Source organism: Anoplopoma fimbria, chromosome 11 (assembly GCF_027596085.1).
Source record: "Anoplopoma fimbria isolate UVic2021 breed Golden Eagle Sablefish chromosome 11, Afim_UVic_2022, whole genome shotgun sequence".
NCBI lineage: Eukaryota > Metazoa > Chordata > Actinopteri > Perciformes > Anoplopomatidae > Anoplopoma > Anoplopoma fimbria.
This window is the reverse complement of record NC_072459.1, coordinates 20,645,340-20,661,026: the sequence shown is the minus strand read 5'-3', so window position 1 is coordinate 20,661,026 and position 15,687 is coordinate 20,645,340. Positions and strand designations below refer to the sequence as shown.

General features: G+C 42.7%; 1 protein-coding gene across 7 annotated transcripts in view; it reads right to left on the bottom strand.

The window, feature by feature from the left end:
* Positions 1–15,687, bottom strand: part of nfixb (nuclear factor I/Xb) — a 141,014-nt gene that overhangs the window by 93,806 nt on the left and 31,521 nt on the right. For 5 of the 7 annotated variants that reach the window (XM_054606848.1, XM_054606852.1, XM_054606853.1 and 2 more), the window contains one exon: positions 1,939–2,470. In XM_054606848.1, coding sequence (XP_054462823.1) covers positions 1,939–2,470 — 532 coding nt within the window. Of the gene's footprint in view, positions 1–1,938; positions 2,471–3,293; positions 3,348–5,710; positions 5,773–15,687 lie in introns of those variants that run through there. The other 2 variants (XM_054606854.1, XM_054606851.1) reach the window with 2 other exon arrangements.

Genomic DNA, 15,687 nt, shown 5'->3' with positions numbered 1-15,687 from the left:
AACCCCAGACTTCATCCTGCTAAACACTCCAGCTTAAACAAGTGGATGTTATTATTTGCTTTATTTCAGTTATTTCCCAAAGTCTCTGTTCCCTTCTAGTGGAAGTGCTACTTCGTTTACGACGGACCACAAGCTTTTTTCCAATTGTAAAAACATGCTTATAGTCAACTCTCGACTGGGAAAACATATTTTGAAACAGATCTGTGTAAGAATGCTCACATATGTGCAAAAGGAAAAAAAAAAGAAACACAAATGTGATGCACACACAGATCAGTCAGATGAAGGCCAGTGCAGCATTCGCATAGGGGGACAGCTGCTGCTGGAGTCTGGCACACAGTGACAAGAAAAAGTAAAACTTACTCCGAGGGGCACCGGGCCGCCGTGCTGGGAGCTAATCTGAGCCGCGGTTTTTCACCACGGTGTATTGTGGGACAGGAAGAGGCGCTCACTAAGGCCCCGGTGCGCTCAAGCGGAGTTACACGCCGGGGCTGAAAGGAGCCTGGCGTGGTGGAGGCGGGGGGGCTACGTCACAGGGGAAAGCGCTGTGGTCTGTGGCGATAGAACCATGTACTGGAGACTCAGGATAACAGACCTGACTCTGCCTGCAAACACCCGCAGCGCAGGCCGACTGCTGTCAAGCAGCTTCACCGTGAAAAAGGAAAAACATATATATTTGCACATTCTATTGTTTTATATTGTAAATCCAATTTGAAGTAGTCTTGATGTGTAAGTTTGATAAATCACACAAGCAAACATGAGAGCCACTGTTTGACACACAGCACACCGATACAAACAAATGATAAGTGAATTATGTGCAATGAATAACTGATCTGCTCTTCATTGCAGGAATTTATATATATATATATATATATATTATTTTTTTATATTTTTTTTTTTTTTTAAATATTATTTAATATTATTATTTTAATTAAGTGTTGCTATTTGGTAAGAGAAAAGCATAAATTAAGTAGTAAATTAATAGTATAAATATATATTTTTTCCTAACAAACAGAAATAGTCCCACCTTTACATCTGAATGTGTCATATTGGCCTCAAGAGAATCCACAAAGGTTTGTGTTCACATGACACCAAAATATTATCGCCGCCTCTATTTTAACTTCATGGCCACAGCAGGAAACACTTGTGCCGAATATGGAAAGTCGCGCCGCCGCAGACAGAAAAGTCTCAAGTGTGTGTGTGTGTGAGCAGTGCAACAATGATTGGGGCAGCTTGGGTGAGTTGTGTTGTGGCCTGGTGTGTGTGTTTGTGTGCGTCCTCCTAAACTACTGTCACTGCCTCCTAAACTACCTGGGACCGGGCCAGCTGTCATTGAACTCCAGACCACCACACACACACACACACACACACACACACACACACACACACACACACACACACACACACACACACACACACACACACACACACACACACACACACACACACACAGGATAAACAGGCTCGCAGATGCTTGTGTTTACACATGGCACCGGAAAACATGCACTTTTGGATTTGGACAAATTTGCGCGCAAATACGTGAACAAATGTACCAACGCAAACAGATCTAGAGGTAAACAAAGGGTTTAAGCCCGACTGTCAAATTCTCAGAGTCTCTTTAAAACCAGATAGAAACGTCTATTTATTTATTTTTTGTAAATATGATCCTGCGCAGACTGTCCCTTTAAATGTCACGTTATCACCATCCTGACGGCGTCCATCAAAGCCTGGCATTGGCTCAACTTGGTTCTTAGTGATGGGGCAGGGTCTAATCTCTGACTCGAAAGCCAGTCGACCGACCTGTGTGTGTGTGTGTGTGTGTGTGTGTGTGTGTGTGTGTGTGTGTGTGTGTATAAACGTGACAAACGGACAAACGAAGAAGTTGCTGGTGGATATGTGTGTGTTTGCGCCGTAGGTAGAGGCACAGTGATGCGCACGTACCTGGCGAGTGGACAAAGTAGGCTAGGTAGAGGTCCAGCTCCTTGACCGCCACTCCGATGTGGTGCGGCTGCACGCACAGGCCGTGGTTGGAGCACTGGGGCGACTTGACCAGCCGCTCGCCGTCCGTGCTCTCCAGGGGGCTGCCCTTGAACAGGATGACCATCACCAGGTCCAGCCGCCACACCTTGTCGGCCTGGCGCAGGCAGTCGATGCGGCGGATCTTGCCCTTCTGGTCGGGGTTGGACAGCACGCAGCAGGGGGGCTTCTTCCCCGTGATGGTGAGCACAAAGTCCTCACGGAACTCGGGCCGGATGTCCTTGCGGAGCTTGGCGAGCAGGCGCGAGGCCCACTTCTGCTTAATCTCTGGCTTCTCGCCGAGCAGCTCGTCCTTCACCGCGCGCTCCTCGTCCTTGGTCATCCTCTTCTCGTGCTTCTTGAAGTACTTGCGCTTACGAGCCTGCAGGTTGAACCAGGTGTAGGAGAAGGCACGGACATGGGGGAGGAGGGCCTCGATGAAGGGATGAAATTCATCCTGATGGGGGAGAGAGAGAGAGACGTGCGTTGTGAGGAGGCTGAGAAAAAAAAGGCTTTTAATTTGAAAGAGTGTGTGCAAATCATTCAAATAAAGCTTTTAAAACATTGTGACAATTTTAAATGGGAAAAGAGGCAAAAGAGTAATATCGAAAATGTAACAAAATATACAATAATAGAGTGATTATATTGTCATAAATTACATGTTAATTACAATTTACTAAAATATCTAAATATATAAAAAACTAATTTAAATAAATATAAAAATAATAACATTATTACCAGTCGGAAAGAAATATTAATAAATATACAGCCATAAACAAGAAATCTCAACTGTAAAATGCAAAGCCTCCTTTCTCATAAATAAAACACCAAAAACATTCAAGACAACAAACGCACAAAAAAAGCAACAATTCTAATCCAAAGGAAACAGAAAAGCTGAGCCAATTTGCGCTCCCAGTTCTCTGCTGCAAGAAGAAGAAGTAGAACATTTAAAAAAAAAAAAAAAAAAGTTATTCCGCTGCACCGCAATACCTTCACTACATATCTCTGGGCAACAAAGCCCAGATCTCGCCACAGCGCTCCCGTGCCAGGGTTGCCACACACCGGTCGCTCACCGCCGCCAAGCTTTGCCGCCACGAGACCGCTGTTGAAATGTGCAGCTAAGAGATCAGCCATACCATGTCCCTATCTCTCTCTCTGTACTATGCATGCAAAGGGGGAGCTCCAACCAGACTCACATTTCCACAACAAACTGAAAGCAGACAGAAATCACCACAGAAAACCACAGTGTGCTAGAGGAAGACAGACGGCCTGGTAGTTACCATTTTGCACTCTCATCATAAATTTGGCACAGCGTTTAAAGTGAAAAAATCAAAAAAAAAAAAAATCTCCTGCACCAGTTCTTTTTTTTTTTTTTTTTTCCTCCCGCGCTCCCCAATGTAAAGCAAAGGATGGTTTGGCAGGCTGTGGAGTTAGTAGATGGGGGGGGGGGGGGGTTGTAAAAAAAAAAAAAAAAAAAAAAAAAAAAAAAAAAAAAAAAAAGAATAATTAGCAGAATATGCTGCTCACTAAAAACAGTGGGCCAAAGTTTAAAACAAGAACTAAAAAAAACAACAGGATTTAAGGGGCAGGACCACGGCCAGCGAAAGAATTATGATCACAAAAAAACTTACAAAAAATGTAACAACAAATATTTTCTAGTAAAAAATAGAAATGTTAATGTTAGAAAAACATTATTAACAACTGGGATAGAAGCACTTTAAATAAATCAGTCCTTTGTGCTTTCCCCAAAAAAAAAAAAAAAAAAAAAAAAAGAACCTTCAACAACAACAAAAAAAAAAAAATCCTTGGCAGAGTGTAAGTGGTGTGGTGGTGTCTGTTCTGATCCCTGGGCCGCGGCGCAAGACTAACGCACACACACACACACACACACACACACACACACACACACACACGTGCGTGCAGATGGGGGGGCCAGAGCACAGAATAGGGAGGACAAGAAGAGAAAAAAAAACAGAAAAAATAGAGAGCCGAATCAATGTTGGACGAGCGCATGCGACCGCTGGCAGAGCCGAGTGCTGCTTCTTTTTTTCCCCCTTTTCTCTCCAACTCTCTCTCTCTCTCTCTCTCTTTCTCTCTCCGTTTTTTCGCTCGCCGTCTCTCGTCCTCTCTGCGTTTTCTCTTCCCCGACCATTGCTTGAGCCTTTGCCAAGCGTGAGTAGGGCCCACCTATTTGGCAACCAGACGCCTGTAGCCCAGCCAATGCGTTAGCTTCAAGAGCTGAAAGGGAGGGAGAAGAGAAAGGAGGGAGAAGGAAGGGAGGAGGGAGAGAGAGAGAGAGCAGGTGGGGGAGTAGGAGCAGCCTCGTCCCGACGCCGTGCAATTTGCCAAATAGACAAGTTCCACTCTGACATGGAGACAAAGTTCAAGGGAGCAAGACGTCTCCTGCACCAATCCTCCCTGCCTCCATCTTTACCCCCTCCCTCCTCCCTTCTCCCTGCTTGCATAATGCCACCTTGGCAGAGGGTTGGCACAGAGAGGACACACGGCTTTCGAGAATCCCTCCAGACCCCACCGCCGGCAGCTGCTCACGGGGGGTTTTTAACCACAGCAAACAAAAGAGGGAGAAACAACGACACCAAATCAATGACGGGATGATTTAGAGGCAAGAAATGGTTACAGGGTTTCAAGGGGGAAACCTGGTTTTGCAAAATCAGCAGATACATGGTCAGCAGGAGTCTCCCCTCCTGAGCTCCTCGTCATTAAGGGTGGCACAAGTTCCACAAAAAAACACAGCTGGTCTGAAGGTAGAAGTGGTGCTGAATCACAGAGAAAGGAGGATAGTGAAGGGGGAAAAAAAACAGAAAAAGCTAAAGAAATGTTAGTTCACATGCTCTGCCAAATAATATCACAGAGGACTGCCTCCAATTATTTTAATTTTAACTGCGACTATTAGGGTTATAGCTTAATAGTTTTGAAGCGCCGGCTTCCCAGCTACGAGGATGAAACTGGGTGTCTTTTGGGGCGATTTAAAAGACAATGGGTTCTGGAAAATCATAACAGACATTGTTTTATTTTCCAAAGCTTTCTGGCATTTTGAACAATTAATAAAGATGGTGATGATGAAAACATTCTGAATGAACATTTGAGCCGCGGTTCAGCTCATTCTAATTCACAAATGTCCCCTCCTTGTTCCTCAACAGCACCCCACTCCAAAAAAAATGTGTGTGTGTGTGTGTGTGTGTGTGTGTGTGTGTGTGAGTGAGAGAGTAACATGGCTTCAGAGTTAAACATATTTCCCATCAACACCTGCAACACCAAAAAAAATCTGGGAATCTTAACCATCACTAGAATGTGATTCATGCTTTTCAGTAAAATAACAAAAATGAAGTCTCTCGCTGGTGACCCTGCCAACATGCAAATGAACCAGCATTCAAATGTGACTGGAATTTGGCTAAGGGGTGGGGGCGTTTAAGTCATTTTCCTTGGCTATGCTATTTGCCTTCCATGGGTTTTAAAGAAAAGGAATACATCCAGAAATGACAGTTATTTCGAGCTGCCGTGGGAGAAAGAAACGAGCATTTTAAAGTCTCTTTTAAAGGGTGAGCTGAACTGTAAATGAGCATGCTGGAAGACTAGGCCCGTGTTGCGTTCAGGTAGCTGTATTGAAACGTACGCTTACTGAGGATATGGAGACATAAACCCACCATGGAAGGTGTGTGTCGGTTATTCTTCTTACCTGGAAATTAAATTAAGAGCCAAGGTGCGTGGCCCTGAGCTTTACATCCGGGTCTTATTATCAATTAGCAGCCAGAGTGAAGGTTTTTTTTCTCACCTTAAAAGTCCCATTAAGATAAAAAACCGCGTCCACTCTGCATGTGATGCATTATGGGTCACATTTCAGGCCAAAAAAAATTAAGTTAATTGACCGCCCAAAAGTCCTTGATTATTTTTCCACCAACGTGTTCTTTTTTCTGGCTAATTCCCTCAAATAGCATCCAGACTCCGTTATTAATACGACGGAAAAACTCAGCCAAAACAATTAAAAATGCAGCGTCACTTTTTCCTCCCCCCCCATTGCCTGTCATTTCTCAGAGGGCACTTGAAATATACTCAAAAAAACGAGTGAAGACATCATCTACGGAGTCTGCCAGGAATAACATGGGACGTAAAAAAAAGAAAAAGAAAAGACGAGCTGGCATTCCCAAAAGCGACACAACTGTGTTAAACCGTTACTAAAAACCCGACGTAATTTAACACAGGGAGAGGAGACCCGAAATACATGGAAATATGAAGTGGAAAGGTTGTGTGAGCAGTCAAATGAACGAGCTTTCCTCTGAGGCCCTGAATGACCCATTACTGCTGAAGCCTGGACATGTGTTATCATATTCGTCTTTACTATAAAGAAAATCAACGTCGGTCTATCTAAAAAATAAATATACAATATAACATAAATATTGAAATGTGTGCTGTTATATTTTCATAAATATTGATATCTAAGCCCCCCCCTTAAAAAAAACGTTTTTCCGTTGCAAAAGCGTCGATTTCAATTTTTAAAAGGTGCTACAAAAAACTGAATCCCTCATCAGAATCCAAACAGTCTGTGACAAGACAAAAGAAATGATTTTGAAGTCCTTTCTGTTTTTTTCCAATTCTCCGCACGTCTGACCGAGACTGCGGAGTTGGCTGCCAACTTCAGATTAACTCTTTCAGTGAGGAGAGAAAAGGCTCTTTACTCTGGCTAAAATAGAGTGATTCATTAGTGGGCCTTTGGAGGAGGGTCCATCGTTTAAATTGTTAATATCTTTATGTTTTCTTTTTCACTTTACATGAATATCCTTAAATGTATACTATTTCCTTTACTATTATTTAAACTCAATATGTTTTTATTTATTGTTTTTTTTTATCAAAAATGGATCTATAAACAATATTATAAATTTAATTTAGGTCTAATAATGTTGATCAGAATTAGTTTTTTCATTTTATTTTTAAACCACTTCAGTGTAGGCCAATGTAACACTGCAGGCCTACATGGATGCCAATTATCAGAAAATACATGCTGCACACTTCTATTCTATTTTCTTACACATTAACATGTTGCAAATAAATAAAAAAAACATTCAGACTTAAAAAACCCACTAGCAGGGGTTCATCCTGCCTGCCCACAAAGTAAATCTCTAAAACGAAAGGCAAATAAAATGCCTGCAATTAGAATTACAGAGCAATTAGAAGAATGTGTTTTCGTTTTTTATTCGGGCCACCTCGTCTGGCTTTACGAGAGAAACAATGGAGGTGAAAGTGAGCTTTGCTCTAAAGTCCAAATCCTAAAGCCAAATAATCAAAACTCTGGCACGGTGAAATGCATTATTTGTTTTTGGGTTTTTTTGTTATGATAAATCCTTGGCGTCTACGTTTTGTTTTTCCAAACCAACATTGAAATGTTTCATCTCAATGATTTCAACCTTTATGAATGCCCGGAATACGAGTTTTCTCCATCGCTTGTAAATATCTTTTACTTGATAAAAGTTAAACAAACTCGTGATGAAGGTCTCTTCTTCTTTCTGACCCAGAATGCCCAGCAGCAGCCCGATCTGCCCCTGTGGCCCCTGACCTCTGACAGGCCTATACGCTGCATCTCGTCGGCCCAATTAAACCGTGGTCTGCATGACCCGAGGGCCTCCCGGCCGCCCGGCCCTTCATTAGCGGAGCTCGGTGCCGGTAGGGGCCTCGGCTCCGTCCTCTCCTGCTCCGAAGCCGAGCGTCCCTGACCCTGGACAGGGCCCGACGCCGGGCTCTCCCTTTGACCTCCCGGCTCGGAGCCAGAGAGCATGGTAGGGAGGAGGGTGAAGAAGGAGGAGGAGATGAGGGGATATTCAATCATTCACCTAAGAGTCCTGGATTCATCCAGGTGTGGATATTTGATTCAAAACTGGTCTCAAACATTTTTTAAAACACAAGTTTCTCCCTCATGATTTATATATTTCATCCCCCAAAAAGTTGTTCCTTGAAGCCATAGAAAGCCAGTCTTCTCTAGCTTGCTGCGGTTTCATATTGTAATCAGAACGTGCCTGCTGCATGACCCTCCATTGTTATACAGTAATCATGCCTGTTAATCATTTAAAGACAGAAGAGATGGAAAAAAAGTACCCAACACTCTGAGGGAGTGGAGCAATGCTCTCCCGAGTTTACAAACCGGCACGTTACTATGTGTGAAAAATCTGCAAGCAATTTGTGGTGGCTGCATGCTAACGTGCCCAGTGTGGGCCTTCTGTGTGTGTGTGTGTGTGTGAGAGAGTGTGTGGGGGGGGCAGACCGGCTGAGGAAGAGGCACGCACGGCACATTCCTGTCCCACAAAAGGGGCTCCGATGCCTGGCTGCACAGCAAAACCCAACTGGGCTCTTCCATCCTCTGGCTCTGGAGGTCCTGGTCCTGGTCCCCCCTCCCCACATCTGTGACATGGAGGCCTGGTTCCATCAGTACAGATTACTCACGTACTGCGCAACCCGTACATGAATTCACAAGAGAAACTCAAAAGGGTTTTGTGTGCTGAAGAATATAATATGATCATCTACAAGTTTTTTTATGTGATAGAGATTGATTAAAACAATGTCTGTTCCTACATAAGAATGCATGTTGAGACGTGTCGATCCTCTTGGATGCAGATGACAGTATTGATGAGTGCTGTGGTGGTGGGGGAGGGGCGGAAGAACACGCCGCCGTATATTCTGCCCTAGCTCATGCATCGGCCTACCAAATCAAGGTGTTAACGCGCCTCTTGACGACACAAGCGTTACCTGTTAGAAATGCTTGGTGCGCAAACGGTGACGCCGTCGAGAAGGAATGTAATGCTGGATGAAGGAACCCGCCCTAACGCGTGTGTGCACGTGAGTGACTAGGCCGTGCCCGGGCAGGCCGACTCAGCACCACAGTCAGCCATGACCGAGTGCTTTTTCTCACCGTGCCAGCCAAACAGACTACTGCTGCTTGTGTGCTGCCAATGCGGGCTGAGTTATGGCACTACTACTGACTGGACCACGATGTGGTGTCCTTTTTTGGTGTCTTTGCCTCAACTTTATCTAAAGGAGACATATAAAGCTGATTTCCAAGGTCATACTTTTTTCTGGGTTTCTACTGGAACATGTTTACGTGTTTTAATGTTCAAAAAAACTTATTTTTTCTCATACTGTCGGTCTGAATGTATTAAACCTGTCTGAAACGCTCCGTTTTAGCCACTGAAATGAATAGGAGTAAAAGGGACATGCCCATTCAAATCAGAATGGTCAGAGTGGCGGTCATTTTTTATGTGTACTGTTGCCATTAGGACTGTTGTAGCGGGCTAACTTATGTATAAACTAGGCTGACTTACGGCAAGTCACGGACTCACTGAGGTGGAGTTAACGAATAAAATGAACAGTGGAGTTGTAATGTTATGAGGTATAGAGAGCTAGATTAAAATTTAACAACCTAATTCTTCGTCCTCACACTATTGTCACTTGCAGGAAAGCCCATTGCAATCGCCTGGTGATCATTTTCTCATTTTCTGTGGAATTAGCAAGCTAGCTAGCTGGCTAGAAAACTAGCGGACAGCTGGTTAGTTAGCTATGTTAGTAGCTTTAATGCTACACTGGTTACAGGAAATGAGCCAAGCAGCGGGCTGGTTGACAGAAGCAGCGCCGGGTATAACGGACTCTCAGCTTAAAGCTACCTAACGTTACCTCACTAGCCGGCTGCGTCCACGCTTCTTCCCAGCGAGCAGCGACACTTAACGGACCCACTTGAAGTGTGTTGTCACCATAACAATGAACAAAAATCGCCATTTTCTTTTGTACTAGTCAAATCACCATAGAAAACCGCTCAATGCCCGTTCTACTCCTATTCTATTTCTAAAGTTTTAGCACATTTCAAACGAATTGTGTTGCTAGGTAACAGCTTGGGCCCATGTTGACTTCATGTCCGCTGATGTCATTACTATACACTGCAACCAAAATAAACTCTGACACATTTCTTTACATTTAAAACTGTACAATTGTGTATAAATTGTATATTTGTGACATCACATCCTGACAGCTCTTTTAAAGGCCCAGTTTTCTGAATACATGCTGTGTGTATGTCGCCATGAATTGAGCAATTCAATACTTTACAGAATTGATATAGCACTTAGACCTGCTTTATAATTAAAAAAAGACATAACACTTTTTACAATATGGGGACCTTTAAATATAACAATCTTAACTAATAAGCCGGGGGGGAAAAAGTTAAAACATTTACACAATTTCATCAACCAAGATCCAAAAAGAATAAGCCTGCCAAAATGGCTGGTAGAGTAGGGAAACTTCCAGACCACAGCCAGCTTTTAGCAGCATTTGGCTTGTAGCAGGTGTTAATTTTCTACCCTGGTTAAAAAAACAGCTCTGTAATCGGAAAACACCACGCGCCGGGCCCGCAACAAAGAAACGCATTTAGCAAATTCATTCTCTTTAATCCTCGCATTCCTATTTCAGTTTGACGGGAGGTGATTCATTTTTGATGAACATGTCAGAAGCATTTCATCATACCAGAAGTGAGATATCATATCATTATAACGGCACATAAGCAGCCAGTGTGCCTGGTAGCCTTCACCATGTACCACATTATCTTTGATCTAGACGGTCTGATGCGTGGTTGACACCCATCAGAGAGGATTACAAGCACGTTGTTGATTCATCAATAGGCTCAAAGCGGAGGGATGTTACACCATAACCCCTCCAGTGAAAAGATCCCTTTTTTCTGCGTTTTGGAATTAGAATTTCAACACGCCGTGAAATGAAAAGGATCTTCGGGGTTCATGTGTTAACTTGCCGCTTAACAAAGCCGCAGGGCTTTATTCCCCTTTTTCAAAGAGACCAGTGTGCGACGCCAAAGTCAGCCTTTCACACAGGCCGCGGGAAAAAGGAAAGTGAGCTGAAACAACACGGTTGTGTTTTCAAAAACCCGAGACGAGCCAACCACTCGAGCGGAGCGCTGGCATTCGCCGTCCGGTTTTGACGCTAAACCGGCGCTATGTTGCACCAAACGAGATTCGAAACATCCTCCTGAATGTCTAAAACCTACACCATCATTAATACTCAATTCTACCAGTTCCCAGGTTTGGCTTTGTGTTGTTAATGAGTAATACTGCCTTGTCTCCACCCTCCACTCACCAGGTGCATGACTTCTGGGTTCACATTGATTTACAAGAGAGCACACGCACACTCTATTAGCACTCCCTAAAGCCTTTAGCTGCTCTCAGATTATGTCTTTATACAGCATAATTACAATATATTACAAAACATTATCTTCAAGATCAATGATGCCCTTTCTGACCTCTATTTTAATCTATTTTTGATTGATTTGAAAAATTTGACCAAGTAAATTTGCCGAAGACAAGTACTGTACTTTAAGGGCCAGTGTGTAGGAATTATTGGCATCTGGTGGCGAGGCTGCAGATTGCAACCAACTGAAACTTCTCCCGTGTGCCAGGCATGTAAGAGGTAGCCGACATAAAACATACACTTTGTCTAAGATTATGAGGTTGCTTTCAGTTTTTAGTTGTTTCTCCTTGACATGTTTCCGTTATCTATGAGAGGTTAGCAGTTCCACAGAACAGTGATTTCGCCCTCAAACTTCTCAGATGTTATTACTTAAATTAATGTTCAACTTCCAGCGTGGTCAAATTATCTAATATTTCAGAAAAAAGCAAAGATTAGAGAATATTTCATGTCAGAATTTATATTTTTTTCTTCTTTTCTCGACCTGATTCTCTGTATCCAGTGACCCACCACTTTGCTGACTGATTAATGCATCAGTATTGATCTAATAATGTCAGATCTAATAATACACAGTTTTTTTTCTTTTTTTTCTGCAGAACAAATTTAATGCTTTAATACTGCTGATAAAATACTTAATTATCTCAATTCATTATGTTTTTGAACGCAGGCATTTTTAAATATTATTGGAATTTTTTCTTGTTAAAAGCTCCCAAAAAATGTTTGTATCTTTGGAAATTTAGTTCACGCTATAAGAAAAATGTCCGGCTGCACTTCATGACCATCACTGTGAGGAAAAAATACACTCATAATATGAGTTCTTCATTAAGTATATAATATCCTTTCCCATTTGATATCATTTTTAATTAAATACCTGTATTTTTTGGAGTCATTATCTGACTAAATTAGAGCCCAAAATATAATTAAAAAGATTTCTGTGTGAGATTGAAAAAAAATGATTCCTTTCACAATTCACATCACCGCAGAGTTTAAACCACGAGGGTTATCAAGGTTCGCGGGTTGCGATGCGTTTGCGGGCATCAAACTCTTAGCGGTCGTTATGACCACCAATGGCCAGCCGGCAATGTGGGCAGAGACGCCATATACTGTGCTTATGGACCCAGGGCCAGAAATAACAGGCCACTACTATGACATCACCACAACCACCACCGGCAGGAGGGTGGGGGTTTGGGGGGCTGCCACACTGCAGTCGTCTCCAGGCCTCCCTCGTTGGTCAATGTTCCCCCATACAGTTTAAAAAAAAACAGAGAACACATCATGTGGCTGAACCAACACCAGTCAACCTGAGCCAGATGCTTGCAGGATACAGAGAGCTCGAGGAGGCCGACGCAGACTTGATATAACAGGTCGGAAAACTTCCCCCGAGCTGCCCGAAGTGTTGATTGCGCACGATGTGAACTCTATATATCATACGTGTAGCGCCACAATCACAGACCAGGGCCAAGATAGAAAAAAATACTAAAAAAACACTCCTGCATAGAGGCTCCAGGAAAGTAAAGCCCACTACTAATGCGGTGTTGAACGCTTTGCAATCAGACAAATAAAAGGGGCAATCTAGCACACAATCAAACTAGAGATTTAGCCCGCTCTCCTGCCAACAGCTAGGGACCTCCTCTTTCTGAACAAGGGATGCACTATTGACTGCCCCCCACCCCCCTCTCTCTGTCTCTCTCTCTCTCCAGTCTTCCCTCTCTGCCAGTCTGAAAGGCGTGATGCCAACCTTTTCCACCATTGGGCATGCCGCCCTGCCCTTTATGCAAATGCATCGCCGCAATCCCTAACTCACAACCCCCACTGTCTCACCCTCCGCGTCTGCCTCCTGTCTCTATATCCTTTTTTTTTTTTTTTTATCTTTATACGTTTCGATTCAAATTAGCCAAGTAACTGAGCTTAAGCCGTAGCCATAAGTTATTAATTAAACCGCCGATGATCCGCGGTCCTGCCTGTATGGCTCTTGAATGAAGCCCATAGGCCTGTACTTTGTGCGGTGCCCTCCGTGGGCAGAAAGCGCTTAACCGAAGGCGAATGTTTGACAGAGGTGTGGTTGTATGTGTCTGTACGAGCCCTGATAAAGAAGGACATCTCCTGGCAAAACTAATAGAACAAAGACAAAGGACAGGAGGGGAAGAGGGGGAAAAAAGGAAAGTAAGAATAAAGGAACAGGGGGAGAATTTCCTTTAGTAATATGTTTAGAAACATATTAAGTGTTGCTCCATTTAACTACCAGGGTCCCATAGTTTAGACATGTCATGAGAACTGACACTTTGGTACCAAGTCGAAGCCAAAATTCTGCAAAATGTTACACTCATTTTTCTACAGTGCTGCACCGTAGAAACTCACTATTGCACCCTATTTTGTCCCTACCAATGCTACGTTGTGAACAACATAATCCTGTTGAAATCGTCAGGAGGAAAGCTAGATAATGTTAGCCATTAGCAGCCGGTGGGCAGAACAGTCCCGCGTAGCTAACAGCTAACGTTACATTGACATTATGATGCGTTCAGTAAAAATGAGTATAAGATGAAGGTTAATCATAACGTTATCATGGTGTGTTCACATGTAAATCTTGTAAAAAATGTATTTTTGGCAAGAAACTTGGATAAATACAGGTTGTTTAAAGGAGATTTTTTTTTTCGCAGCAATATACAATATAAAACTGATATTATTAAGGCCATTATGACTTGTTCCTAACACAAGCATTTATTGTTTTTAAAAAAAAAAAAATTTATCGTGTGTTCGAAATTGGGAATTCAGAATCATTGAATCTCACTGGTTTTGGTATGAACTATTACATTTTTGGTATCGTGACAACCCTTGTTAAAAAAAACACAGTGAGTTCAAAAGCAAATAAAAAAAACACTTGCAATGCACTTTCAGAGACACTGGCTTTACGGGACTTAATCTTAATGAGGGGTTAATGAACTTGCTAGATTAAATGGCAAGGAAGGGGTTAATAATGTGACTGAAGAGAAAGTCAATCATGGCGGCCACTGACAGGCGGGTTTCACAAGTTGGCACAGGGCTTGATGAAAAAGAGAGGTTAATGAATTAGTGGGAGAAGGAGAAAGACTGGACAGACATAAAGAGTTAACAAAGACAGAGAATTGAGGGAACTTAATTTGATTTTATTTAACATTTATTTCTCCAGGGTATTCACAATTAGATTTTAAATCTTTTTTTTTTACTAAGGGTTCCTGTTCAAGACGGCAGCGTACATAAAAAATACATAAAAATATAGATAACCGACTCAAAAACAAAACAGCAAAAAAATTGAAAACTACATAAAAACAATAGTATTTCACATATAAGACCAGCAAATTGCATCAATCAAAGATTTTTCAACCCATGTTAGGGCAAGTATTCAGTGCTCAAATGATCCCTAACCCTGTTTTTAAAATCCTGCATGCTTATAAAATAATCTAGTTTATAATGTCTCTGTAGTCCAAAACCAAGATGATGGTCCAAAAAGGAATATGGGTTCTAGAGATGACCTCCGTAGGTTTCGCAGGTTGCAGCTACTGATTTTCTAGCGTCAGCAGAGAACATAGATAAGGAGGCAGTTGGTGTAATCTACGGCCTATGAAGAGGAATGTACCAACGTTCCTTTCAATGGTTGTATAACAAAAACCAAAACAACTTTTTCATAAAAACTGCAATGAAGTGTGCAGAAACCCAGATTTTTTTGTCCCTTACAGCAAAAGAAAAACAGAAAACCTTACTTCACATGCGATAAGTTGTTTTAAAGACGGACTGGTGCAGAAAGAGAACCTTAAATCTATAAAGAAAAGATACGGGGGCTAATGAATAGTAGAACGGTGATAGGGTTAACTAAGTGGAAGAACCCTGCTAATGCTGTTAAAGCGGTGCTTCCGCTCCTGCCGTAGGGCCAGCGTCGGGCCGCACAAACAGGGCGAAGGGTCCACACAGGCTGGACACATTGGAGCCCACACACACACACACACACACACACACACACACACACACACACACACACACACACACACACACACACACACACACACACACACACACACACACACACACACACACACACACACACACACACAAAGGAGCTCGGCCTAAGACAAACACTTCACGACCAGACACACACACACACACACACACACACACACACACACACACACACACACACACTGTATACACAAACACCACTGTCTCCTTATATGCCCTGAGTGTGCCATGTGATGTGTTACACTTATTGCTTACAAAAATTTGCCACAAAATCCAAAATAAGCATTTTAAATGTATGGAAATGAACGTTTTTTGTTTTTTTATGCTGTACACGTGAACATGTCCGAGGACGTCTCGATCTCAGTGGCAACAAACGGAGTTCTCTCTTCCCAGATAAACAAACAGAGACGTCTAAACCCCCTAACAGTCTAGACCAAC